Genomic DNA, 27914 nt, shown 5'->3' on the forward strand with positions numbered 1-27914 from the left:
CCTCTCTGTTTTCATTAGCATCCAAATTAGGAGGCAAGAGACTTGGCTTCTGGTCCTGCCTGGCTGTGTGACCTTGGGCGAGTCTCTGCCCTTTACTGGGCCTCAGGCTCCTCACTTGTGAAATGAGGGTTTGGACGTGGTGACCTTAGAGGAGACCCCTCGCAGCTCTGACCTTCTGTTTCTGCTTCTGCTTCTGGGGCTGGCAGAAGGGGCACAAGCAGGCTGCCCCTCTGCGGGGGATGCATGGCTGACTGCTCCCAGCAAGCCACCTCCGGGAGGATGCAATGGCCCTGGAAACAGCCTCAACGCGGCATAAAGTGCCCAGGCTTGCCTGCTTACCGGGCCCATATGGTGCCCCCTGCCAGCCGGACACCACCAGCTGCCCTTCGCCAGCCAACCCTAGGTGATTACTTTTCCTTCAAGCTCCAGAATATTCTCTCTTCCCCAGGGCCTACCTGGCTCAGGGCTGGGACGCTCAGCCCTGGGGACCTACCTACCCATCACCAAAGCTCTTTGCAGGACAAGTCAGTCTGCTGTGGTGACAAGCTGGAGAGAGGGAGTTAGGGAAGGAAGAAGGAAAGAAACGCTGTGTTCTGACTCCATTTGGACCCCTTGCTAGGCATTTGGGCTTCAGAAATAAATCAGAAAAACCTACTGCCCTTGAAGGACACAAAGTCTGGTGGAGGCAAATAGAGTAGAAACGGGAAGCCGCGACACTGCCAAAAGCTCAGGCCTGTGGCATCCTGCAGGGAAAACCTAACTGATGGATGGCAGTCTGGAAAGCTTCCTGGAGGTGGCAACTTTATAGGTGAGTTCTTAAGGAGAGGATTCAGCTTTTCCAACTCAAGTTATTTATTCCTTACAACAGCCCTGTGGAATAAATATTGTTGCCTCTTACACAGCTGAGGCTCAGAAAGGTAAATTCACAAACACTAAAAGAAGGAAATCTGGTTCCAGACCTCTGATAGTCTACTCTGGCCTAAGGGACTGGCTTTGAACTCCACCATCCTGGATTCTCTCCTAGGCCTCGGGCTCTTATCTGTAAAGTGGGTCTACTTCGGGCTGCAGTGTTGTTGGAGCAAAGGACAGAATGGCCGAAAAAGCACTTAGTTTATAAACTGAGAGAGGAATGTCCGCCTCCCTGTCCCACTGGGAACAGCATAGTTCTCTCTTTCCCCAACATGAAAACAGGACTCCTGCCTTCTGAGCCAGAAGAATCCCAGAAGCTGCAGTCACCTTGCTGAGGCGATAGGCCCACCTCCCAGAAGATACTGGGCGGTGGCCTGGATATGTGTGTTCTCCTTCTAACTCCCTTTGGTAAAGCTTGACAGGCAGGCACAGGATTCTAGAGAGAATTCTAGACTTAGAACATCTGTGCTTGAGGAATTCTAGAATCCAGTACAGTGTTAGTCGTTCAGTTGTGTCTGACTCTTGCGACCCCATGGACTGTAGCCTGCCAGGCAACTCTGTCCATGGGATTCTCCAGGCAAGAGTACTGGAGTGGGTTGCCATTTCCTTCTCCAGGGGATCTTCCTGACCCAGGGATCAAACCCTGGTCTCCTGCGTTGCAGGCAGATTCTTTACTGCCTGAGCCATCAGCAAAGCCCCAAGTCTAAAATCCAGACTCCCCTAGAAATGCCTCCTCGAAAGGATGGCAGGGTCTTGGTCAAGGTCTGACAGATTGGAAGGGTCACTAGACAGAATCTCATCTGACTTCTCAAGTAGAGACTAAGACCCAGACAGGGGGAGGAACTGCCTGAGGTCACACAGCAAGCCATTTTTAGAGCCAAGGCTCCCTTCCCTCGTACCTTAGAGGAGCATAACATCAAGACCACACCGTGTCTCAGGCTACCTGGGGAGTAAGGTGGGCAGGGGGCAGCCCAGAGGGCGCAAGTGGAGCAAGGGAACAGGCTGAGTCTGTTGGGTGAGTCAAGTGTCCAACGAGTCTTGCTCAGGCCAATCTTATATTCCTGCCCTGTTCCCAGCAAAGTTCTACCACCAACAGCTCTCTTTCCAAGCTCCCCCCGACCGCCTCCCACTGCTGTGGTCATCACATTTCTCTTGGACAAGCTTCCTGTCTCCTGCCCTCAGTCTCCCCATCTGTAAATGATCTCCAAGTAACTTTCAGTGGTCTAGAAATTTTGGGCCCGCGCCTCCCATGCTTCCTTACTTTGCCAACAAAAGTCCCTCTAGTCAAGGTTATGGTTTTTCCAGTAGTCATGTATGGATGTGAGAGTTGGACTGTAAAGAAAGCTGAGTGCCGAAGAATTGATGCTTTTGAACTATGGTGTTGGAGAGGACTCGAGAGTCCCTTGGACTGCAAGGAAATCCAGCCAGTCCATCTTAAAGGAAATAAGTCCTGAATGTTCTTTGGAAGGACTGATGCTGAAGCTGAAACTCCAATACTTTGGCCACCTGATGCGAAGAGCTGACTCATTTGAAAAGGCCCTGATGCTGGGAAAGATTGAAGGCAGGAGGAGAAGGGGACGACAGAAAATGAGATGGTTGGATGGCATCACCGACTCCATGGACATGAGTTTGAGTACGCTCTGCGAGTTGGTGATGGACAGGGAGGCCTGGCGTGCTGCAGTCCATGGGGTCGCAAAGAGTCAGACACCACTGAGTGATTGAACTGACTGACTGACTCCCGCGGCGGGGCGGCGGCTCTCGGACTCTCAGCCCCCTACCAGGTGGGAAATAAGGGGTTTGGGGAGAGAGACAGAGAGGAAACGACAGGGCGTCTACGGCTCGGCTCGCAGCCTCCGGGGCGCCCTCTGTCTAGACGGCCTTGGGGAGCTGGGCAGAGGCGGGGCGGGGCGGGGCGAGAGTAGCGGGGGCGGGGCCACGGGCGGGGCCTGGCCGGCTCTCGCCCCGCCCCGTCGGACGTCGGCGCGGAGCTCGCGCGGGGAGGGAGGAGCGCGGAGCCCGCGCGCCGCCTGGCCCCGGCGGAAAGTTTTCCCTGACGGAGTTTTTGGCTGCTGCGGAGGCGGCAGCGCGGCGGCCCGGAGAGGCCATGGACGCGCTCAAGTCCGCCGGGCGGGCGCTGATCCGGAGTCCCAGCCTCGCCAAGCAGAGCTGGGGGTGCGGCGGCGGCCGGCACCGGAGTGAGTGTGTGCGCGTCCGCCGGGGGCCCGGGCTGGGGGTCGCGGCGCACCAACCTCGCCCCCTGAGGGGCCCCGGAGTAGGGAGAGAGGCAGGGCCTGACCCCGCGCCCTGCGGCCCGGGAGCGACCTTCCCCGGCCCTGCGGGGTTGAGGGTCTCGGAAGGTCACGTCCCCACTCCGGCCCCCATTCTTTGCGACTGTGGAGGAGGGGCAGAAGCTGGGGGAAGAAACGGGAGCTCGGGGTCCTCAGGTGCGGGCTTCAGGTCGGAGGAGGCGCTTTGCGCGACCCGGGCACGTCCCCTCTTTGGACAGCCAGGGGAGGCAGGAGCTCGGCGTCTGTACCCGGGGTGGGGGTGGTGGGGTGGGGAAGGGACGTAGGGCGGGTGGGGGGGGGGGCTTGGGAAGACACCCCCACCCCGCGCCCCTGCACTCTGGCCCGCGGTCAGCGGCCGGCGGGCGCCCACCTTGCCCGCTTCCCCCAGTCCAGCCCACGAGGTCATCTTTTAACTCCCTCGGGCGCCCGGAAGCCGACTCAGGTGCAAGCCCGGGCTTCGCAGGTACCTGCTGGAAGTTGGGGGCGGGGCTCAACCTGGGGTCTCAGGAGGTGCCACCCACCCGCCCCGTGTAGACCCCTCCTCTGGCGGGGTTCAGAAGGTGACCCGGCCGGCCTCCTGGCTGTGTTGGAAACCTGTTTTTATTTCTCACACTTCGCCGCTTGAGCTTCCGAAGTCCCTGGGCGCCCGGGCGTAAGGCAGACTCTGCCGCCGCCTCTCCCAGGGGCGTCCCGGAGCCTGCGAGGAACCTCACCGGGCTCCCCCCTCCTCTTCCTGTCTCCAGTTACTCTCAGGGAACCAACCAGTCACCTGGCACCTTCCCCCGCGAGGCCTGAGAAACCCAGCCCAGGTCCCTCCTTTTTCAGGAGGAGTGGCTTGCCTGGGGTCACGCAGCGCCTTTACTGGGAGATACAGAGCCAAAGCCAGGACTCCTGAACCCTCCCGCCTCCCCGGCCAACAGCCTGGGACCCTGGCCTCTCTCGCATCAGGAATCCGGCTGTCAGTACACTACACCCCCTTCTATCTTGGCCTTCCAGGGCTCCACCAGGGGAGCCCGAGTTCCCTAGGCTCAGGAGAGGCCCCGGAGTGCCAGCGTGTCTGGGCCTAGGGAGTCTGCCCTGCCCCACCTCTTGCCCCATTCTGCGGTTCCAGCGGTGCCTGCCTCCTAAACCAAGAAAGACTAGCTTTGAGAACATGGGCTGGTGCCTGCTGGCGGGGCTGGGGTCAGGCCATTAGGACTGGAGGAGGCTAGGGATGCACCCATCTCCCACATTTATGGACTCCCAAAATAGCTCCTTTAAATATTTGTGGGATTTGATCAGAACTTCTGAGAATGATGGCCCGTTCCAATGGGGAAACCCTGTCGTTTTCTCTAGGGATAAGGGAGGAGCAAGGACAGGGAAGGAAACTTAGGAACACACCCTCCCCCTTCCCACACTCAGTATGGGGAAAGAGGAGAAGTAGCCACCTTGAGTGGCAGGCAAGTTTCTCCTGCCTGCTCTGATCTTGGACAAGTCACTTGTCCTTTCTGATCCTCAGTTTTCTCATCTGCAAAATCAGGATAAAAACTCTAACCTGGCAGGGATGTGGTTTGTTAGTTTGTTTTTATTTTTTAATTATTTTTATTTATTTGGCTGCCTTGGGTCTGCTGCCAGGGGATCTACTTTGTGGCATTAAAGATCTTTCCTTGCAGTGCAGCGGGCTTCTTTCTAGTTGTGGCTTGAGGGCTCCAGAGCGTGCCAGCTCAGTAGTTGTGGCACGTGGACTTAGTTTCCCCCCTCTTCTCCCCCCCACCCCCCGCATGTGGGAGTCTTTACCATCTGATCCAGGAGGGAAGCCCTTGTTTTAAGCTTATTTTAAAAAATGTATTTATTTTTGGCTGCGCTGGGTCTTCATTGCTGCGAGTGGGCTTTCTCTAGTTGCGGCAAGTAGGGGCTACTCTTCCTTGTGGTGCCGGGTGGCCATTGCAGTGGCTTCTCTTGTCGCGGAGCACAGCCTTCACTTAGTTGCAGCTCTTGGGCTCTGGAGCATGTGGGCTCAGTTGTGGTGCATGGGCTTAGTTGCTCTGCGGCATGTGGAGTCTTCCCCAGACCAGGGGTCGAACCTGTGTCTCCTGCCTTGGCAGGTGGATTCCTATCCACTGCCCCACCAGGGAAGTCCAGAAGGTATAATAGATTGTTAACCACGGAACCACCAGGGAAGTCTCTCTGGCAGAGGTGTTGAGAAGGTTGTTGACAATAACACTTCCTTCTGGCACCTAATTGGTGGTTTCCTTCTCCCCCACTCCCCTTTCCCTTACTTGTCTTGTGGGCCTTCAGCGTGACTCTTAATGTGGTGGAACAAGTTTGGGGGGGCTCAGAGCCTGTCTACAACTGCGTAGGAAAGGAGAGGAGAGCCCCCTTCCTCTTAGGCAGACCCCAGTAAGCCAAGAGTGCCGTCCTGGAGCCTTCTGGACCCAGAATGAGCTGGGGTGAATCCCCACCTGTTCCTGGTTAAGTCAATTTTTTGATGTGTAAATTGTCAATAATAGTACCCAGTTCAGTTTGTTGCTGTTGTTGTTTGACGCGGGTTAACTGAAATCATGTTTTGCCTGGCAGAGAGAAAGTTCAATGACTGGTGACTACCGCTTCTGTCACTCTACCTTCTATGTAGGGTTTTTGCTTCCATTATCGTGTTCGCTCCTGTGAGGTGTCAGAGCAGGGATTCTTATCAGATTCATTTTTCAGATAAAGGAACCTGAGGCTCGGGGGAAGTGGAGTCTGTGGCTCCAACATGGAGCTTCCAAGAGCTGGCTCCAAATCCCTAGCCCAGGGGTCTTATCAGTGTGGCCTCATGGACTCTGACCCCGGGAGTGACTGAGGCAGGGCTGGCCGCCCCTGAGGACAGCAGCGGCCACAAGTAGAGGGGGAGGCAGTGGGGGGTGTCCAGGGTAGGAGTGCTGAGGCAGCCTGACGTGGGGTGGATCCAGCCCTCAAGGTCTGAGCCCTACGCTTGAGTTTGGGGACCGAACTGAAGCCAGTGGAGTTAAGGTTAGACCTGATAGCCACTATCGGCTGTGACTTGCTCCTCACCCTCAAGGGCCTCAGCTGGGATTAGTGCGATCATTGTTTTATCTGAACAGAAACTGAAGCCCGGAGTCGGGCTTGCCTGGGGTCACAGAATAAAGCCAGCAGCAGACAGGCTTCTTTGTCCTGACCCTCACTGCCCCGTCTCCGTTAGTGCCGACTTCCACGGGGGACTCTCTCCTCCCACACATGGCTCCCCCCCAACCCCAGCCCCCATCTCTTTGGGAACCATAAATATTCTATTTCAGTTCCTGGCCAGGGGTTTTCCTTTCTTCCAGCTGCCTAGAAGGCTGACTCACCCCATCCCCTCAATACCCTTATTTCCACAAGGAGTCCCTCTGGCCCTCAGGTTCCTCCATGGGTTGTCAGAGAACTCTGAGAGAGAGAGACCAAGTAAAGAAATCTGAGATGCAGGTTTCAGCTAAGCTGGTTCGTGGTAGTGGGGGGTGGGACGGAGGATCTAGTCCTACTTATTTATAATGTTAACGATGAAAGATATAAATAAACCCCAAACCACAATATACTGAGTGTGTTGGGCACTGATAGAGGTGTTGGGGAGGCTGGTGAAAGAGTTCATCTCTGCCCTCTGGGGTAGGAAGCATGACTGGGGCACCAGTGAGTGGTGTGCTTGTGGGTAGTGGTGACGCTGAGAGGAAAGATAAAGCAGGTGAGGAAATGATAGGCGGTGTCTTTGTTTAGGTTCTTTTAGAAGCAGATGCTGAGACAGGGGTCTGAGTACAAGGCAGTTATTTGGGAAGAGATCCCAGGAAGTATTCTTAGGAGAAGCGAGAAGAGAAAGGCGTCCAGAGGGTGGACAACATGAAGCCAGTTTTCATTGTAGGCAACTGAGAGGCCACCCCAGGGGGAGCTCCAGAGCAGTTATTCCTTTTGAGGGGCAGTTCCTGTCAGTGGTTGCAGGGCTGCTGGAGACGGGAGCTCTTAACTGTTCCCAGCCTGAGTGGGCATCCAAGTCTCCAGCAGCCAGAGAGAGTGGCATGTCAGGTGGCCTGGATGGTAATGGTACTCACCTAGTGGCAAAGAACCAACCTCCCACTGCAGGAGACGAGGGTTCGATCCCTGGGTGGGGAAGATCCCCTGGAGAAGGAAAGGGCAACCCACTCCAGTATTCTTGCCTGGAGAATCCCATGGACAGAGGAGCCCGGCGGGCTACAGCCCATGGGGTGACAACGAGTAGGATATGACTGAGCGATTTAGCATAGCACGAGGAGCTAAAGGTGGGGCGATGAGAGTGTCAGTGCAGGGAGTCAGGGAAGGCTTCTCAGAGAAGGTGACATGGGACACAGGTACGAATACAAGGAGGGAGGAATCTGGGGACAGCGTTTCAGCCTGAGGGGCCAGCTTGTGCAAGGGACATTTAACTGGCGCCTGAGACTTCTTCTCACAGCCCAGTGGCTGAGGGAGCCGTATGTGGCTTGACAGGGCCCGGTCACCCACAGCCCACTGAAAGTGAGCCAGATGTTCCTTTCAGGTGGCGTGCAGGGCCGGTTACCGTTCTTCCCGGGTGATCCTGAGCCTGGCCCGGCTCACAGGAAGGGCTTGACAGACCGCAGGAGAGAGTCACAGGCACAGCTGTGAAAGTCAGGGCTCAGCACTGTGGATTCTGAGTCATGCCTGGATGCCCCTGAGCATCTTCCGCTGCCCAATGGGAGTCCTGATACATCCTTGACTCTTCTCTAAAGTACTGCACATGGCTGTGTACACCTTCGCATTTGACCCTTGGTAATGACCCAGCCAGTCCATCCTAAAGGAGATCAGTCCTGGGTGTTCATGAGAAGGATTGATGTTGAAGCTGAGACTCCAGTACTTTGACCACCTGATGCGAAGAGCTGACTTATTGAAAAGACCCTGATGCTGGGAAAGATTGAGGGCAGGAGGAGAAGGGGACAACAGAGGATGAGATGGTTGAATGGACATAGGTTTGGGTGGACTCCGGGAGTTGGTGATGGACAGGGAGGCCTGGCGTGCTGCGGTTCATGGGGTCGCAAAGAGTCGGACGTGACTGAGCGACTGAACTGAGCTGAATTGAATGACCCAGCACTGACACTTGTAATCTTCCAGGCATGGTTCTAAGCCCAGCTTGTGTGTGTACTGATTCCATCCTCACCCACACAGTCCCGTGGGACTGATACTATTGTTGATACCATTTTTAAATGTGGAAGCCAAGGAGCAGGGTGGTAGATGACTATGAACCCCACTGCCCATCTGGTGGCTACTGCTGTTAGCATTTTTAGGGGGTTGGCAGCTTAACGGGATCTCAGTTCCCCAACAAGGGATTGAACCCAGGACCCTGCAATGAAAGCACCGAGTCTTAACCACTCGATCACCCTTTTTTTAAAAGAATCATTATTACCTTCTTTTGATAATCTTAATAACTTCTGAAATTTGCTTAGCACGTTTCACACGCGGAACCTTTTTTCTGCTGACGCTCCTGCAGGACTGAGCCCATTTGTCAGATAAGGAGACTGTGGCCTGGAGACGCAGCCCCACTCCAGGCCACGGCAGAACTTGGGTCCTCTTCTTGAGATACCACTCTGTGGCTCCTGAGGCCATCTCCCCTGCAGGCTGGAAGGGACTGGAGGCCAGGAGCCCAGTTGGAGGTTCCTCCTAGCCCACGGATTTGGCCGTAGCCCTGATGTTCCAGCCATCAGCCAGGCTGGAAGGGGCATGGGGGCAGCCTGCCCAGCCCTGACTCCCGGGCAGGGACCGCTTAGTGAGGAAGGAGTACCATGTCTGCAGCTACAAGTCAGACTGGGCATACGGTCCATCCGTCCCTAGCTAATTCTGACAGCAGGTCATCTGTAAAAATCACAAGTTAAAATAGCACAGTTATTACACACTACAGGGACAAAAATAACCAGGACCGGAACAGGGCTGTGGACTCAGGCCTGTATTTGCCTAGGGGCCTCTGGAAGCTCTTCCTGACTCCTTGGGTTCCTCCTCGAAAGGAACCCGCGGCCTCCAGCATGCAGTGGCTGGGTGGTGAGCGCGGTGGCTGTGGTGGCGAGCCTTACCTCTGTCTTTGCTGAGTGCTACCAAGTGCTGGCTTCTTCCGGGAGGGCGTGGGGCCTGAGAGAGCTTACACCTCATCAAAGAGATGATTCATGCCCAGAAGTACAGGAGGGGAGGCAGGGTTTACTGGAGGGGAAGAAGGACCTCCTTCCTGGGCCTGGGAGGCCAGGGAGAAGCAGAGTGAGGACAGTGTCATTGAGCAGGGTGCACCTCCTCCCTGCTAGATCGTGGAGGAGGCAGACATGCTCGGAAATCCTTCAAGAGGAGAACACACTAGCAGGCAGCTGCTTGGTGGTGGTGATACGGCTACGGGAGGAAGAGGAGGAAATCCATACCCCGAACAGGGTGGCCCCTGACAGGAGAGAAGAGGTCCCAGGAGGCAGAACCATGGGTGGGGCCCTGTGCTAATAAGCCCATTACACTTTATTATCTCACTGTCTCTTTTTATTATCTCATCAAAGGCTCAGAACAGCCCTGTGAGCTGGAGACTTGCTTCTCCCATTGTATAGAGGGCTTCCCTATAGCTCAGTTGGTAAAGAATCTGCCTGCAATGCAGGAGACCTGGGTTCATTTCCTGGGTCAAGAAGATCCCCTGGAGAAGAGAATGGCATCTCACTCCAGTATCCTTGCCTGGAGAATCCCAGGGGCAGAGGAGCCTGGTGGGCTCCAGTCCATGGGGTCGCAAGAGTCGGACACGACTTAGCGACTCAACCACCACCTTTTTATAGAAGAGACAGCTGAGGCTCAGGGAAAGTTAATTAACCTACTTTAGCTCAGTGGATTCTAGGATTAAGGCCTTCGCTCTTAACCACTAGGATACATCACCTCAAAGAAGGCTTTTTGGAGGAGACTGGATGGAAGGGTTTCAGTCTGGCAAAGGGAAGGGCATTTCTGGTAGAGGGAGCTACTTGTGAGCAAAGACAGAAGTGGGAAAATAAATATTACATCGTGGAGGAAGCTCTGCATGACTGGAACCTCTGTTGTGTGTGTGCATGCCTGTGTAGGAGGAGAGGAGGTTGGGCAGCCTGTAACTCCCAACAGCCCTTGTGGGCGTTACCTGTAGTGGATTGGGAGCTGGGGTCCCTCTTACTTGCTCTGTGACCTTGCACAAGTTTCATTGTTCTCTGGGCCACCGTTTGGTCATCTGTCAAGTAAGGGGGTTGGGGTGAGGGTCTCTGAGGCTTGGTGAGTGGCCACCAGTCTACCAGGGCCCTCTTCCAGGAGCCCATCGAAGAGGGGACGGGTCAGGCCAGGGTAGGAGGATTGCAGAAAAACGCCAAGCATTTCAGAGGTCGGGGGCGGGTACTGGGGAATATCTTGACAACAAAGAGGTCGTCTGTGACCTTGGCAAGCTCTGGCCCTTTGGAATGGAGGGAGCGGAAGTGGCTTTGGAGAGGGGCCAGGAAAGGGCAGAGCCTGCGGCGGAAATGAGAGCAGGGAGACATGAAAATGCGAGGAGGAAGGATGTTTGCCGAGGGGCAGGGGTGGATAAAGAGACGAACAAGGCCACCCTGAGGGATTGGTATTACCTACCTGCAGCCTTGTATTGAGAAACAGTTCAGAGCCTTTAAATCAGAGGGAATAGAGATGCGGTGGATTAGCAATGTCTGCCGAGGACACAGGTGACCAGCCTGGCCATATGTAGTTTGCCATCCTTGCTCAGAGGGTCTCAGGTTGAAAGTGGTGGTCTGGCAGATTCCTACAAAGAGGAAGCCTCAGGAATTAATAACTGTGGAGGGAAATGCCTCTGGCTGTAGGAACTTCTCCCTGACATTTTGCTAAAAGGAGGGTAGTTTGCCTCTTGAGAAGATAGTATCATCTAATGGTTAGGAATTTGGGCTTTAAGCATGACTTAGACAACTGATTGGACCTGTTCCTTGTCCTTTGAGCCTCAGTTTCCTCATCTGTGGGATGGGAATGAGAGAATGCTAGCTTGTAAGGTAGTCATGAGTGTTAGAGCTCTGTTTTGCCCTGGGGGTGGTAATGTTCTTGGTTTCTTTGAGGGGAAGGCCCATTGTCTTAGTTCTCATCACCTAACCAGGACTGGAACACCTCCGGGACTTTCTGATTCTCTTTGGAGGATCAAATGAAATAGACTCCTGGTTGATGGACAGAGGATGGGATCCCTTTGGGAGTCTTCTCAGTGGGACCTGGCCTTCTTTCAGGGTAGAGGCCTAAAGGCAGTGGGCCAGGGTCCAGAGCTGAGGATAGTGTTGGGGGCATCTAAGGCCTGAAAGCATCCTTGGGGTTGTCTGGGTCATTCCTTCACTCAGGCATGCCAGCTTGCATGCATCAGGTTCCCGTTCACCTGGGTCTCACTCTGCATGGGGGGACTAGGAACTCCTATGAGTTCATGTATGACCCGCACCCCAGCGAAGACCACTCTTCTCCTCTTGTCCCTCTGCCTGCTCAGGGCCTCTCACGTGGATGGGGCCAAACAGGGGCCTCTTTCCAACTCTCCCTCCTGGTCTGTTTCACTGCCCAGTGAGCCAGGCTCCTCCCCTCTTTCCAACCTTCCTTCCTTCGGTCACTGTCAGAGCTTGCAGAGGGTCCTTCCCGTGTGTGCTGCTATGTGCCATTGCTGTAGCCCAGGCGTTACTAGTCTCAGAGGAGAGAGGCCTTCCCCAAGACCATGCAGGTGGAAGGAAGAGGAGCTGGGATCTGAACCCCGGTCTTCCGGAGTCAGGTGGCCTTCATGTCAAGTCTTTTGAGCAGTCACCTCCCTCTTTCCCCACTAAGCCTTACCTCACCCCTGCTCTCCTTGGACTGCTGTCTCTTTCCTGGTCTCCCTTCCTCCCTGCCTCCTGGGGTCTGTGGCTATGCAGAGAGAGGCTGGGGCCATGGGAATCACCTAATCGTGAATTCTGACTCCAACCCTTTACTCATTGGCCTTTGTCTGCCAGCTTCATCTTTCTGAGCCTCAGTTTCCTAATCTGTAAAGTGGGAATAATATCCGTCTCACCAGATTGCACTGAAGATCCGATAAGAAAACGGCATGGCTTGCCCTCAGAAAGTATTAACACTGAAGTTAAGAGTTTGGGCTTGAAAAGAAGAGTTTGATTCTGGGCTGTTGTACTTGCTGGCTCTGTGGTCTTGGTCATGGGATTTTGCCTCCCTGGGTCTCCATGTCTTTGTCTCTAAATGGGTATTCTAAATGGGGCTTCCCTCATAGCTCAGTTGTTAAAGAATCTGCCTGCAATGCAGGAGACCCGGGTTCGTTTCCTGGGTTGGGAAGATCCCCTGGAGAAGAGAATGGCAACCCACACCAGTATTCTTGCCTGGAGAATCCCATGGGCAGAAGAGCCTGGCAGGCTACAGTCCACAGGGTTGCAAGAGTCAGACGCGACCTAACGACTAAACCACCACCACCAGGTCTCACTGTCTTTGTCTCTAAATGGGTATGATAAAAGTGTTTGCCTCCCAGGTTCTCATGAGGGTGGATGAGAAGATTTGACGTAAAGTTTCCTACCACGGTGCCTGGGATATGCTAGAAAATGTTAGCCCTTCCTTAAAGAGAAAAATAATGATAGATGGGGGACCCCGGTGTCCCTTGCTGGGTCTTCCTAGGAGATGGGGGCTGCAGACGCTGGCCCTACCATCAGGGTCTGAGGGCCTGTCGTCCTCTGCCCAGAGCTGCCTGAAAACTGGACAGACACCCGGGAGACACTTCTTGAGGGTATGCTCTTCAGTCTCAAGTACCTGGGCATGACGCTGGTGGAGCAGCCCAAGGGTGAGGAGCTGTCAGCTGCCGCCGTCAAGAGGATCGTAGCCACGGTGAGCCCAGTCAGGGTGGGTTGTGGGAGCTCCAGGCGGGGGGCTGGCTCCTGCGGGGGTGGGGGTTGGCGCTTATCACCCCCCCTCCATATATCACCGTGGCTGAAAGTGTCAGAGCTGCCCTGCCGCCCCACCCCCCCCGCATCCAGCTTAGAGACTCTAAAGGGGAGCCACTGGGTGTCAGGGTCAAGGCCAGTGTCCTCCTGTCTAGCTTTATGGCCGTGACCTCTCTAAGCCTCCCGTCCCTCAGCTCAAGCCACCAGCCAAGGGGTGGGGCTGTTGCTGGCACCCGCCGCCTGCCCTGTGACCTGAGAGGCAGGGTATCCCTGTATTACTGGATGGCCTCCCCAGCTCGCAAGTGAGCACGTGCCCTCGGAGGCCGCCTCTCCTGGTGGCCTAGGCCCCCCTCAGCTCACCCAGCAGGTACAGCGGGTGGAGCGCAGAGTCCCCATCCTGCTGGACTCTTAGTAGCCCATCCAGCCCTCAGAGTCTGACACCTGCTTCTGCTGTGTGTCCTTGGCCCAGTCCCTCAACCTCTCTGAGTCTGTTTCCCCCCGAGGCGAAATCCTGCCGCCTGTGAGGATGACTCGAGGTCCCGTGCTTGGCAGACAGAGGTACTCCGTGAACGACCCTTGTCCCTAATTTTATCAGAAGGGATTGTCGACCAAATTATCTTCCCCATCATGTCTCTACCAGTCACCCGAACTGAGGCCTCCCATGGGCCTCACATCAGGGGCTCAGAACAGCGGGGAGCAGCCCACAAGGGTGGGTCCCAAGTTCGGGCAGGTAAGGCTCCTCTGACTCAGATCTGCCCCAAGGCCAAGGCCAGTGGGAAGAAGCTGCAGAAGGTGACTCTCAAGGTGTCGCCCCGAGGGATCATCCTGACAGACAACATCACCAACCAGCTCATTGAGAACGTGTCCATTTACAGGTACTCTCAGCGGCTTCCCTCTGCCCCTCAGGGCGGTGGGTGGAGTGCTTTGTCTGAATCCAGGCTCTACCAATGCCTGTCTGGGCGACCTTGGGGTCTCAGTTTTCCTCAGCTGCATCTGTCGGGGTGGAAACAGATCCCGCCCCAGGGGCTGTTGTGAAGCACTGAGGGCCCAGCGCCTGGCTCACAGCGAGCGCCTGGCTGAATGGCTGCTGCCACCGTCACTAGTTGCAGCTGCCCTGGGACACCGCCACCTCCTGCCTGTGCTGCTGAGTCAGGCTTGGAGCAGACAGCAGCGCCGTCACCGCCTTTTTTCGCTGGGATTACCGCAGCTCAGCTCTGGACATATGGCCAGGCGTCCAGGGAGGCCTCAGGCACGTCTGAGGCCAGAGCGTAGAGGATCTCGATAGAGGGTGGGGGCTGGTCACAGGGCAACAGGCCCGGCCCTTGGAGCCTCAGGCCATCCCCACCTCTCTCTCAGCGGGTCAGTTGTATGGAAGAGACAGACAGCTCAGGTCCATTTTCCATCTGGGTAGCTGAGGCCCAGGGAGGGAATTAATTGCCCTCATGGTGAGGTCATGACTGAGTTGAGCCCAGGACACAGAGGGCAGAGTTGTGTCAGGTCTCACGTCCCTACACCCTCTTGCTTCATCTCCAGGCATGTGGCTCAGCCAGCAAGAGCACAGACCAGTCCTGGGGTTGGGGTTGGGGTGTGTGTGTCGGTGGGGTGGATGTAAGCTGTGGGGTTGTTGCAGAGTTTCTAGCTTGTGTCTTCCTCTTCCCTTCCTAATTCCGCCTGCCTCCTTCACCCAGCATTTACCTGCTCTGCTGAGGTCTGTGCCAGGTGAGAGAATCAGACCCAGCCCGCCTTCAGGGAGCTTCCAGTCTAGAAGGAGATGGAGGGGAGGGCGTGAGACAGAAGTGTTTCCCAAGAGGGCAGAGAAGGAGAGGCCTGCCTGGGGTCAGCTGGGAAAGCCTCTCCTTGCTGAGGCGTGAAGAATAGCAGGATCTAGTTGATGGATACCCAAAGACCCAGGGCGTTTAGGACAGGGCCTTGATGCCAAAGACCCAGGGCATTAAGGAGACCAGCTCCCCAGGGTTGGAGAAGAGGCGGCTGGGAACCTGGCACCCCCTCACTCTGCCTACTCGGGGGTTTTAAATGGTCCTGATTGATCCCCTTGTCGACGCCTGTGTTTGAAACCGGGGCCACGTGAGTCAGGAAGTCTGCGGAGCTCCTGTCCCCCCTCTGGGCCCACAGCTCCTCTCCTGACTGGGATTCCTGGGATGACTGGAGGCCAGACGGAGGGGTCAAATGGGTGAGGGGGTGTTTCAAGCGGGGGGAGCTGCCTCCTACGCCCCCTACCCTGCTCCCAGATCCTTTTCCCCTGGCCCGAGCTCCAGGAGGACCTGTTAGCAGTCTCAGTCATCCTGGGAGCGATGGGCCTGGACTCTTCTGACCTGTGATCAGGGGGAGGGCATTCGAGGGGCCTTGAGGTGAAGGGCATCCTTTTACCCCTTCCAGCCGGTCAGCAAAAACCTCCGTGAGGCAGCATGGCAGTGGCTGTGGCCCCCAGCCCACTCGCTTGGTGGTCTGTTAGCCTTAGTTTTCTCACCTGAAAAGTGGGAGGGTACTAGAACCCATCTCGGAGGGCAGTTCTGAGAACTCAGTGAGGTGCCATCTAGAAGGCTGCCCGGTGTGCACTCAGGGTTCAGCTGCTATTGTTCCCATCACTCCTTCCTGCCGAGCCTGGGTTCCCTCCCCTCCCCTGTCCCGCCACAACTGGCCCAGGACGCCAGGCCCAGAGTCCTGCCCTGGTGGAATGGCATGGCAGGCTGTCTGAACCTCAGGGGATATGCTCTAAGGGACGTCCCAGATGCAGTCAGGCCCCTGTCCTGGAGTCTGGTGATCCTCCCCCCCGCCCCCCCCCCCGCCTTGCCTTTCAGAATCTCCTACTGCACGGCAGACAAGATGCACGACAAGGTGTTTGCGTACATCGCGCAGAGCCAGCACAACGAGAATCTCGAGTGTCACGCCTTCCTCTGCACCAAGCGGAAGATGGTCAGTGGGGGGAGGCTGGGCTCGGGCAGCCGGGAGCCTCAGCTTGGGGGCCCTGACTGCGGGGGAGGCAGGACACAAAGGGGGGGTATCAGTTAAAAGTCTAAAATCCCTGGGAACTTCAAGTGGCTCCTCAGCTGAGAGCCGAGGGCCCCCGTGTAGGGCTGCAGGTCACCTGGCAGGGTGGACTGCCCTCAGCTGGCCTGTGGGCAGCAACAAGCCCACTTTCCCAGTGACAATCCTGGGGCCACTTCCGCTCTATCATATGATGTGATGGATTTGAGATCTGGGAGAGGTCTCCTATCTCTGTTATGGTCTGGGGATGCAAGGCCTTACAGAGATTAGTCTTTGGAGTCTGGTAATCAGAGCGGTCCAGGGTGAAAGGCAGAGGTGAGGGCCCCCAGAGGACCTCGCTGGCTGTGGCCAGAGCAGTGAGGGAAATGGCCCTATGTTGATACCTGCTCTGCCTGTTTCAATGGTAATCTCTAAGGTATCGTCTCATTTGCTCCTCAGAACAACTCTGCAAGATGGGTGCTGTAACTGTGTTCATTGGTTTTCTTTTTAATGAGGAAACAGCCTCACAGAGGTTGGCTCTCTTGCTCAAGATGACATAGCCAGCCAGGCAGAGGGAGGGTCTAAACCCACGTTTCTTCCCTACCTGTGTGACTGAGGAGCCAGGAACCTCTTAACCCCATTTCCAGGCCACCCTGATCACATCTGGCTGGGATGGGTGGGACCTTGGTGGTCTCTGGGCTTTTGTCTTGAACTTCATGGCAAGCTGCTGGAGTGAGTCAGCCTTTGGCATTGACGTTTTTATTTCTGAGGCCCCCGAGGTCTGAGCATCCGCCCTGTAAGGACGTTCCTGACGTTTATTGATTTAGTATTGTCCTTGGTTGATCTCTGTGTCTGAAGCCCAGAGCCCCAGTTCCTGTATCCTAGGGGCCTTAAAGCCAAGGAGACAGGATCTGTTCAACTCCCCCGTCATCAACGACGCACCCCACACTTCGCAATCTTAAAGTGGCCCCCAGGCTTTCTGTCGCCCCTCAGGGCCAGCAGTGGAGCACCATCCAGTCTCCCTCTCTGCTTCTGTCGTCACTTTTGCCATTTCTGACTCTCGCCCTCCTGCCTCGCTCTCGTAAGGCCCTTTGTGATTGGGCCTGTTGGGTAATCCAGGATAATCCCCACCTCAGAGTCCTTAACTTAATCACGTCTGCCAGGTTCCTCTTGCCATGTAAGGTAACATTCACGGGTTCTAGGATTAGATTGTGGACACCTGGGGTGGCGGAGGTGGGGGCTTCTCTTGTGGCTCAGCTGGTAAAGAATCCGCCTGCAATGCGGGAGACCTGGGTTCAGTCCCTGGGTTAGGAAGGTCCCATGGAGAAGGGAACGGCTACCCACTCCAGTATCCTGGCCTGGAGAATTCCATGGACTGTATAGTCAGTCCGTGGGCACGCAATGAGTTGGACACGACTGAGCAACTTTCACTTTTGTGGAAGGAGGGGGTCCGGTTCAGCCTGCCTCAGGTCCTGTGAAAGGAGCGCTGTAGGAGACTGGCCAGGGGCCTGACCCCACCCTGCGGCCGTGGGTTAGAGCCTGCCCTTCCTTGGGCTGCGTGGCCACTGGCGGAATGCGGAGGTCACCTCCATGGCCTCCCGGATTGTTCTCACAGGTCCCAGCTGCTTTGTGCACCCTGTTTCTTCCCCGCAGACTCAGTGTCGCCAGCCGCTCACGCGGGCCTCGTGATGCCCTGGGTCCCTGAGCTGCGCTGGCTTCTCCCGTGACAGCCTCGTTCCCCACAGAACAAGCTCATTATGTCCCCATTGTTGGTCTCTTCCTCCGCACTGCGCAGAGCAGGCGCTGGGCAGGGGCAGCTGGCCCTCGGCCATTGCTGCAGAGCAGGGGCTCCCAGCCTGCAGGGACTTCCTCGGGGGTGGGGAGGTCGGGGGTGAACGAGAGCGCATGCTGGTCCAGGGGCTACGGGAGCCTGGCCTGGGGCCAGAGGACTTTAGACAGGCTTGAATGAAACCAGTCTGCCCCAGGCTGAGAGGTCAGGTTTACTGGGGAAAACAGCCGGCCACTGCTCGGTGCTGACAGCAGAGCCATCGGCAGAGGACCAGCTCCTACTGGACATCCAGCGCCCAGGCTGTTCGCTTTTCTGGGCCTGTTCTCTTCTGCGTCAGGAGCGGCTGGATCTCGGATTGTCCTTCTCCAGCCTTTCCCACCTGGCCTCTCCGATTCAGGCAGGCCTCTTGGAGAGACAGCCCAGCCCAGGGCGGTGTAAGACCGTCTGACACACGGGTGGTGTCCTTGTGGCTCCCAAGGCCTCAGCCGAGGCCGGACTTCCAATGTGTTATGGCCTTGTGGTCTGGTCATGTTGGAGATCCCGAGACTCAGAGCGGAGAGGATGTGGCTCACAGGAGGAGGCAGAAGGTGAAATGGGTGCCTCGGTTTCTGCATCCCTGCTGCCAGCAGGTCCCTCCACAGACGTGTGCGGCTCCCTGTCCTGGGCTGAGCTCTGCCGGGCACCGGGGACCCGGGATTGAGGCCATGGAGAGGAGAGCCAGGAATCAGTAACTGGCACGCAGGGAGCTTGGTTCTCGGGTGGTGGTCATTGTCGTGCTGGAGGTCATGAAGACTTCTTGGAGAAGGAGACATTTTGAATTGGGCTTTGAGGGGTGAGTAATAAGTAGGAGGAGTTTCCCAGGCTGAGAAAAAGGGGGCAGGGTGGTGAGAGGGTAGGTGCACTCCAGCCCAGGAATCATCAGCACGTGCAGAGGCATGAGGTGCAAACTCAAGTGATGTGTTTGGGGGTGGGGGATTCAGATGTCACTGGAGCCTGGGTGGATGGCACCTCAAGGGAACCTTGAATTTGAATGTTGACGCAGCCCTCGGTCCTTTTGGCTAGGGGCCCAGAGTCTCCACATCCCCACCCTTCCTCGCTGGGCTGCCTGAATCAGCAAGAAGCCTAGATCCACCCAGATGGAGGGGGCAAGGGGTCCCTTTCTGGGTTACCCACCAGTTCAGCTCAACATGGGCGGCACAGCCACCAGGCCTCTCTTCCCTGGAGGCTCCTCTTGCGCATGGCCAGGATAAGATTCTCTACCAAGAAACGTTTTTATCTGCCCACCTGGGACCCCTCAGCCAGCACTTCAGCCTCTGGGCTCAGATGTGACGATGCCATTGCCAGCATCAGTGGGGAGCCCAGGGTTGCAGTACAGGTGGTCTCCCTAATTCTACCTGGGGTCAGGTGGGCAGGGCGCTTCTCCCTCTCAGGACAGTGGCATCCCCCAAGTGGTCCTTTGGTGCAGCAGTTCATGCTTCTGGGCAGCAGGGCTGTGCAGGCACCTGGCCCCATTTGGTTGGTCTGAGTACCCAGCTGGGATCCTGGATCCCACAGTCCTGGCCCGGGTCTATAGCGCTAAGCCCGACGGTTCCCTCTGAGAAGCTGACTGCCTGGTTATCCGGAACAAGACAGGGACATGAAAAACTGGGCAAGGTAGTACCGGGTCAGGTGATAAGACAGACCCCCAGGCCAGAGGCGTTCAGGAGGGGCAGACACCGGGCCTGTGGGATCAAGGCCGGCTTTCCTGTGGGCAGACGTGAGCGGTCCTCCATCTCATGCTGGTGCCTAGATTCCTGCAGTCGCCCAGGAAAATGGGGCCCACCTGCCCCCCCCCCCCCCCCCCCACGGCCCCACCAGTCACTGTCCAGCCTGGGCTTGCAGCCACCTGCAGGCACCTGCGTCTTGAGTTATATTTGGTTTAACTTGCAGTTCGGGACTTCGGGGCAAAAGGGCGGGGATGTATGCAAATGAGCAAGCAGATTTATGCAGAAACAGCATCAGGCCTGTGTCCCCAGATTTCCTGGAGGCAAAAATAATGGCGTTCCCATCTCCCGGCCACACTGGGTGACCAGCCCTTGCTTGGGTGTATAGTGATCTGACTCTGGCTGGTAATTAGCCCATATTTTTAGTTCATGGGCAATTCTCAATGGTAACTGGGTCTATTAAACTTGATTCAGACGTGACAGCTTAAATTGTAAACAGCTGTGAAGAGTTTCATACTTAATTACCATATTTAAGTTTTACCATAAAGCACCCGTACTTCTATCAAAAATGTAAATGACGGAGACATTCAAATGAGATTTTATACTTCGTGAAGTTTAATTGGCAGGGATCAGTCAGCTTGTTTAGGGATTTTAAATTTTAAAGAAGAGTTTTAAAGGCAGTAGCCACAGATTCATTTCTCAATTAAATTGAGTTGTCTGGCTGAGGGGAAGGGAGTGGGGCTGAGGTTAGGCCTGAACTTGCTGTGCGCTTGGAAGAGTCTGGCACTCTCTTCCCCAGGCCGGGCCTGCGGAGTAAGCTACATGTCGCTTCCGGCTACAGCTGTGAGTTCTAGGACTTTCACTCCCAGAAGTTGAGCTGAGTAACCCTGAGCTGAAATCGGAGAGGAAGGGGCTGAGATGAAGGTGGGCTGAGGCTTGGTCCTGGCTGGAGTGTGAGGCCTCAGAGACCTGTCCCCACGCAAATGCAATCCAGCCAGCATCCTAGGCACCCCTGGAGGGCTGTGGAGAACAGGGGTGTTCAGAGTTGAGGCCTGCCTTTGGGAGCACCCAGTTAGGGTGACATAGGCAAGCACATGTGGACTTTCCCAGTGTCTCAGCGGTAAAGAATCTGCCTGCAATGCAGAAGACACAGGTTCAATCTCTGGGTCAGGAAGATTCCCTGGAGGAGGGCATGGCAACCCACTCCAGTATTCTTCCCTGGAGAATCCCCGTGGACAGAGGAGCCTGGCAAGCTACAGTCAGTCCATAGGGTCACAGTCAGCACTGAAGCGACTTAGCAGACAGGCGAGCATGCAAACTGGTAACACTTTCATATGATTTCACTATAGACAGGTAGGCAGGGCTGTGGGAGCCCAGCGCCCGTGATGTCATGTGACACGGCATGGCATAGCGTGGCGTAACGTAAGAGAGTTGATGACATTTAAGTCGCGTTTAAAGAGGTAGATGGGGCTCCCCCAGGGGTTGAGGGCCAAGAAAGCTTGAGTGGCCTTTCTTTATAAGTGGGTGATGGCACTTCTGCCCCAGGCCCTTACTGACATCTTGCTCCTGCCAGGAAGTGAAAGAGCCTCATACTACCTTTCTGGCGTCCGGTTGTAAGCCATTTTTTCCTGGCATAGTCCTCACCAGAGTCTGACCTGTGGCTCATCCCCCTTCCCCAACTCTGGCTTTTCTGTTCTATAATTCTAAGGGCTCAGTTACTATGTGAAGTCCTCAGGTCATTAGGGAGGACTTCTTGGAGGAAGTAAGCCTCATGCTTTTTTAATTGCATTTAGGGAAACTCAAAGGGGAAGGAAAAAGCATGGAAGTGAATAGCCATTGCCAGGGTGGGGGTTGAAGTACCAGTGGGAACGTTGGCTGGGCTGGGCTTCCGGTAGTGAAGGTGGGGCCTCAGGGGCCTGGGGAAGGTGTGGCCCCTTTCCTTCCAGGCCGCTTTGGAGATGGGGAGGGGCTGGGGTTCCACCTCCACCCATCAGACATTCCGGAGCCAAGGTGGGCCTGGCCTGGAGTCCAGGGCCTCCGGTGGAGACTTGCTGTTACCTGCCTAACACTGTACCCTTCCCCCGACTCCACTTCCTGTTTTTTAGGCCCAGGCTGTCACCCTCACAGTAGCCCAAGCCTTCAAAGTCGCCTTTGAGTTTTGGCAGGTATCCAAGGAAGGTGAGTCTTGTCTGTGGATGCATCGAGTGCGTGATGGTTGGGGGGTGGGGGGTACAGGGGGTGTTGAAGACCAGCTGAGCAGTAGGGGCGGGGCAGATGCTAAAGGCTCTGGAGTCAACTTCATCACCTAGTGGTTTGTGGCTCTGGTCAGGTCCCTGCACCTTCGAGCCTCAGTTTCTCCATCTGAAGAAACTGGGAACAGCTGTCTCCTTCCCCCACGGTCCTTGTGAGGAGGGAATGAAATATGCCGAGTTTCTTACCTCTCTTCTGGAGACCTAACACCTGCCCCCCGTGAGGTGGGCCACAGCCTGCCCCTGCCCAGAGGCTAGGGCTGGAGTGCTGCCCAGGGACTCCCAACACACTCTGCTTGGTCCCACAGAGAAGGAGAAGAGAGAGAAAGCCACCCAAGAGGGAGTGGACGTCCTGGGCGGGGGCCGCCAAGACAGCGCCCCTTCGTTGAGGAGCCGTGAGTCTTGAGTTGGGGGGAAGATGACTTGTTTAGGTGCGTGTGCAGATATGTCCTGTACAGATATAGAAATCTGGGTATACGTCTCTCCCTCCACACTTTCCAGAACCTCAATGCCTGTTGTGAATATGGGTTCCAGCCTGAATCACGAGTGGGATAGAGCTTTCCACCCTGTGGGCTGCTGGGCAGCTGCCTCGGGAGGTTCCAGGGTGGGTCTCGGTGGTCTGGGTGGTGGGCCTGGAAAGGCCATGCCCGAGGAGGGAGTCAGGACCAGCCCAGCCCAGGAGACACCAGGATGGGGCCCAGAGGCTGGGCTGAGGACAGGAGCCTCCCCTCCCCCTGACGCCCCTGACCCCTCACAGTGGTCGTCACTGGGAACCTGCTAGACTTGGAAGAGACGGCCAAGGCCCCACTGTCCACGGTCAGCGCCAACACCACCAACACGGATGAGCCACCGCGGCCTCAAGCCCTGAACAGCAGCAGTGTTGTCTGGGTGAGTGGTCATGGGGCCGGGGATCCCCCTCGGATCCAACGAGCCTCGGCCTGGTCCCCGGATGAGGCCTACGGCAGCTCCTGGGCAGGCCCTGGCACCCACTTCTTGCAGGCCTCTAGGAGGTCCTGACCCTAGCCGCACCCAGGCCCTGGGTAGGGGATGAACAATGTCCCTTTGAACCTAGGGCTGCGTTGCCAACAGGCTTGGCTCCCAGCAGAGCTGTCTCCTCACAGTGCCCGGCCTCTTGGCCCAAGCATCCAGCTCTGCCCACTGCAGGACCAGCCAAAGGCCCCCTTGTTCTCACTGTGGGCCTCTCTCTCCTGACGCCCCTCCCCATCGGCCGTCTGAATGAGGAGCCTGAGACTCAGGCAGGCAGCCTGGCCCTTGACTGGCTCTGGGACCTGGGGCAAGCCCCCTGACCTTTCTCTGTCTCAGCTCTTTCACTTCCTCAGTGATGTGACGACCTCTGCCTGAAGAATCTTCCAGAGGAAGCTAGCATGTAATACATGAAGTGTTACAAAAACAGTACAAAGAATTCCTGTTCCCCTTCATATAGATTCCCCAGTTGTTAACATCTTACATAACCGCATTACAAAGATCAAAATCATTAACATTGATACAGCACTGTTACATAAGCTACAGGCTTTGATTCACATCTCTCCACTTGTCCCTCCAGTGTCCGTTCTCTGGTCCAGGATCCACTGCAGAATGACATGTTACTGTACTTGTCACGTCTCTTTAATTTTTAAAAATCTGGACCGTCAAAAAAAAAAAAAATCTGGACCGTCGAGGGACTTGTAAAACTGCCAAATCCCACCGCCTGTTGGGGGCCACTCAGTGTCCCCCGAGCGGGCACCGTGAACTGGTCTGGGAGCCAGCCTTGCCACCTGCCCGTCCCCCAAGAGGCTGCGGAGGGAGCCTTGCCCATTCCCCCCGCCCCAACCTAGGCTGTGGGGTTCCTGCCACCACCTATCCCTCATGAGCTTAGAATCCTGGCTCAGCTTTCGAAAGTGGGTAAAAGCAAGAAAACCCCCCCACCCTCTCCCTCTCGGATTTTGAAAGCCACAGAGATCATTCAGTCCAACGTCCTCGTTTTACAGAAGGAAAAGCTGAGTCTCAAAGAGCCGTGGTGGCTTGCCTCACTAAGGTGTCGCCGAGTCGTGGCAGAGCTGGGAACTGAAACCCCCAGGCCTCTGGGCACCCAGGTGCCCTCTCTTCCCATCCCAGGTTTGGGTCCCTGTGCTGAGGTGCTGATGGCAGTAGCCAGGGGGAGGCCTTCCTGTGCCCATTCCTCCAGGTGCCCGTCAGACTCCTCCCATCCTCCCGCGTGCTCGGGCCCCCTAGCTTCCCAGGGCTGTGGGCACGTGCTCCCCCCTCTGAGGGCTCTCATCTCCCTCTGTTTTCCCCAAGGAGCTGGATGACGGCCTGGATGAAGCATTTTCAAGGTAACGTCAGCTGGGCTCCTGATGCTGGGGAAGGAGGCCTGGTGCTTGCGGGGGGCTGGTCTCCAGGACTCTTTGCTGTGTCTGAATTCTGACTTTCTCCAGAAGGAAAGTCTCAACTTGAATATGTCCAGGGGCGGGGAGCTCACTGTTCAGCCAGGCCTGCTAACGTGTCCTTGCCGGTGAAATCTGAAGCTATCATTCCTTGAGCAGCCTGAGCTGGACTGAGCGCACTGCAGCTCAGCTTGGCTTGCTCTTCCTGTGTCTGGCGTGGCCTTCAAGAATGGGCTTTGGGTGCAGGTTTTGTCCCCTCCCGAGGTTTTACCTCTATGGAAAGGGGCGAGGAGAAGGCAATGTTAAATTAAATCCATGTAGCATTTACTTGAGGTGGGAGTGAAGCCAGACCCTCAGGAGATAGGTGGTCTAGCCGGAGGCTGGTGGCCTTTCCCCTTTTAACCAGGGGTCATCTTTGTCGGCGGCTACCTTCAGCTCGGGGGCATGCCGCCGCGAAGGCGGGCTGAGGAGAGGCCTGGGCAGCTCTGGGTCCTGAGCCAGGCCTCCCTTTCTTCCTTGGGACCCACAGCAGGCCCCTAGAGCTGTCTCCCTTTCCCCATTACTTTCCTGCCAGAGCCAGTGGGAACCTCTCGGCCCAGCCCTGGGGGGCGGGGGGCAGGGAGCGGCAGGTGTGGCCCCTTCATTATTCTTGTGGCCATCTCTCCTGCTTCCCTGGCTGACTGCGACCCTCCTGTTTGAAGGAAATCTTTCATTTGCTTTTTCCAGATTACTAAAGTGTCATATGCCCTTAATTAACAACTTTGAAAATCAGCAAAGCATTAAACAGGAAATAACACCATCCCGTAATCCCACAGCCCAGACTTTGGGGCTTAACTCATGCTGATCCTATACATATGCAGTTTTTTTTTGCCTTGATCAGCTCATGATATTTGTATTTGGGGATCCTGATTTTTCACTCTACGCTGGTATATATCGGAAGCATTTCTCCAGGCTACTAAAAACTCCATGTAAACACCTCATTCATCGACTGCCTCACATTCTTTTAAGGATGCGGGCTGTAATTAACTCTCCGGACTTTTTGGACATTTAATTGTGCCCCTTTTTGAATTTACTTTGTGAACGGCGCTGTGTGGAACGTAGTTAGAGCCAGTGGTCTTCCATGGTTGCCCCAGGCCCCCTCCCACGCACGCCCCTGTCTGCCCTGGCACAGCTGCCCTTCCTTCTCCTTCCTGGACATTTCCTGATGGAGCCGTGGGTGCCCCGGCCTCTCTGTGTTGCGAATGCCACCAGCCTGCCCCACAGTTTTCTCAGCCACTTGACCCTCAAGGGTAGACTCTCTGGTTAGAGGTTCCACCTCTCCCGACATCTGGGTCTTTCTTTCTTTTCTCTAAAAAAATAATTTTATTTATTATTTTTGGCGCAGTGGGTCTTCGTTGCTGCAAGAGGGCTTTCTCTAGTCGCGGTGTGCAGGCTTCTCAACTTCTTTTGTTGCAGCGTATGGGCTCAATAGTTGAGGCATGTGGGCTCAGTCGCCCATGTGTGGGATCTTAGTTCCCTGACCAGGGATCAAACCTGTGTACCCAGGCGAATTCCTAACCCCTGGACCACTGGGGAAGTCCTGGGTCTTTCTTCTTTGTCCCCGAGTCCTGCCGTTTGCCCACCTATGCTCTCTTGCTTCTGACCCTGGTGCTGGACTGTCTCCTTGGGCCCCCACCAAGCCCCTTGCCTGGGCCCCCAGCTTACACAGCTCTGCCTTCCAGGCTGGCCCAGTCTCGGACGAACCCTCAGGTCCTGGACACTGGGCTGACGGTGCAGGACATTCATTACGCCCAGTGCCTCTCGCCTGTCGACTGGGACAAGCCTGACAGTGGTGGCGCCAAGTCAGATGACCTCTTCAACTTCTGAGGCCTGGGGCTGGCAGGACTCGTGACAAACCAAAGCTGCCCATGTTTGGGATGGGGGCCAGCTCCTGGACACCCGCCCCCGGCCACCCTCCTCCAGTCAGCAGCGCCGTCAGCCTGAAGATCAAAGCTGCAGCCAGTCAAGCAGAGGGAAGGAGAGATTTTTTTATTTTTATTTTTTTAAAACCCCGTTCTTTCTCTAAGGACTGAAAGATGCCTTGAATATTTATTCAGTGACTCCTGGTTCCAGAAGCCGGTTTGGCATCAGGCGCGAACGCAGTGTGATAACCAGCGTCCCGCCCTCTCTTGCGTGAGCGCTGCTCGCTGTGGGTGTCAGGATGGTGACCAAAGCATTTCTCGTCCCTTCTCTCTGAGGGTCCAGATTTCCCTGGGGGCGCCCCTGCTCCTTACTGACAGGAGTTGGGTCCTTCGTTTCTGCCACCCTTTGAGCACAGGAGGGCCCCACCGCCCCGGGAGAAGACACTTTGTCCCGCTCACCTTCCCAGCAGGCCCCAGCAGGCTGGGGCTTGAGCTCCTGGCCCCGGGGGGGCTCAAAGAGACAGGGGCAGCCCCTGACCAAAGACAGCACGCGGCAGGCACTTTAGAGCACTCACCGCAGGTGCGGGCTTCCGCTCCGCGATGGTGCTGCGTTGTGTAGAGCTTTCTTTCTGCCCTTCTTCCGAGAGAAGGGGCCCAAAGTCCCCGTGGAGGGTCCCCACCAGTGCTGGGAACCAGTGTAACTGGCTGCCCGTGGACTCCTAGAGTCTGTCTGCGACAATGGGGTCATCTGTGTGACCGCCCCCATCCTGCCCTTCCCCCTCCCAGCACTGCTGTCGGGTCTGAGCCCCACCTCCCCATACTTCCTGAGATGACAAGCGAAACCTAACACCTAGATTTGTTCTGCGACTCCTTGGCTGTAAGTTTCAGATGAGGAGACTTGAGACCACACGTGTGGAAGAAGTCAGAGTCGAGAGTAGAGCCCGGATCTGGTGCCAAAGCTGCCTTCTCACCCGCACCTCTCACAACTCGCACCTCCTTTTTTTTTTTTTTTCCTAGCTTTGTTGTCCTCCCAGGAACCAAAAAGCCCCAGCTATTTTCTGACCAAAATGTGTTTCATAACAAACCATCTGGTGCCTTTACACGCAGAACTGGCATGAGCCTGCGTGCCCTGCTAAACTGTCTTGCTGTTGATTTCCGTGAAAATGGAAGTGTTTGAAGTCTGCTAATTCAGAGGGTGAAACAAAACCAAACTTCGTAAGCATCACGCGGTTCCTTCCTGACGTTCCAACCCCAGGTCGGTGCCAGCAACAGCCTGTCTTCAGAATCTACCCCCTCCCCTCTCGCCCAGGCTCCCAGCAAAGCCACCAGCACACCCTCCATCCTCAGGTGCCTCCCAGGCCTGGCTTTACCAAGCTGAAGTGCCTGGTGGTAGTCGGAGCAAGTTTCACCAGCCTAGGAAACACCATTTTTTTAGATTTTGCCTATCTGACTAAGCACTGGAATCAGCACAGACAGAAATGCCCGGGTGAGACATGGGGTGGGATTGTCTTTATCAGAATGTGGCCCTGGCCCAGCTTCCGCTCCCCAGCCCAGACCTCCTTGGTGTCAGCCCCTGTGTCTGTCATGAGGCGGCAGGGATCGGGCCTGACACAGGCCGCCCCTTGGCACTAGGGTCCAGAAGCTGGAGAAAGGCCGTGCTGTGTTTGTGTGATCCGCAGCGGGGCCTCGAGCTGGTCTCCGGCCGGCAGCGGTCAGCGTGCCCCCCGTGTGTCTGCAGAGTTTGTGCTTTCCTTGGTGTTGCTGTAAAGGAATTCTAAAGAGGAAAAAAGAAAGAAGTAATAAATGTTCTCTTTTTGAAGGA

At 56.0% G+C, this 27914-nt stretch overlaps 1 protein-coding gene across 3 annotated transcripts; it reads left to right on the plus strand.

Annotated features, from left to right (window-relative positions):
• The first annotated feature begins 2897 nt into the window (after window positions 1-2897).
• Window positions 2898-27914, plus strand: LDLRAP1 (low density lipoprotein receptor adaptor protein 1). Of its 3 annotated transcripts, none has more exons than XM_061148243.1 (9): window positions 2898-3104; window positions 12883-13025; window positions 13844-13956; window positions 15901-16015; window positions 21664-21736; window positions 22116-22202; window positions 22565-22695; window positions 24106-24140; window positions 25913-27914. In XM_061148243.1, exons 1-9 carry the CDS (start codon window positions 3014-3016, stop codon window positions 26055-26057), a joined length of 933 nt encoding a protein of 310 aa, XP_061004226.1. In that variant the 5' UTR covers window positions 2898-3013; the 3' UTR covers window positions 26058-27914. The 3 variants fall into 3 exon arrangements, with proteins under 3 accessions (XP_061004226.1, XP_061004227.1, XP_061004228.1); XM_061148244.1 differs by having other exon boundaries at window positions 24109-24140; XM_061148245.1 differs by lacking the exon at window positions 22116-22202.

The sequence above is a fragment of the Dama dama genome, chromosome 8, assembly GCF_033118175.1.
Source record: "Dama dama isolate Ldn47 chromosome 8, ASM3311817v1, whole genome shotgun sequence".
NCBI classification, from domain to species: domain Eukaryota; kingdom Metazoa; phylum Chordata; class Mammalia; order Artiodactyla; family Cervidae; genus Dama; species Dama dama.

Excerpts from the sequence above, each read along its gene's own strand:
- LDLRAP1 (XM_061148243.1), top strand. The coding sequence starts at position 3,014 with ATGGACGCGCTCAAGTCCGCCGGGCGGGCGCTGATCCGGAGTCCCAGC. Across the intron at positions 3,105-12,882 it reads CGGCGGCGGCCGGCACCGGA|AGCTGCCTGAAAACTGGACA; the intron begins GTGAGTGTGTGC and ends TCCTCTGCCCAG. Across the intron at positions 21,737-22,115 it reads TTGGCAGGTATCCAAGGAAG|AGAAGGAGAAGAGAGAGAAA; the intron begins GTGAGTCTTGTC and ends TTGGTCCCACAG.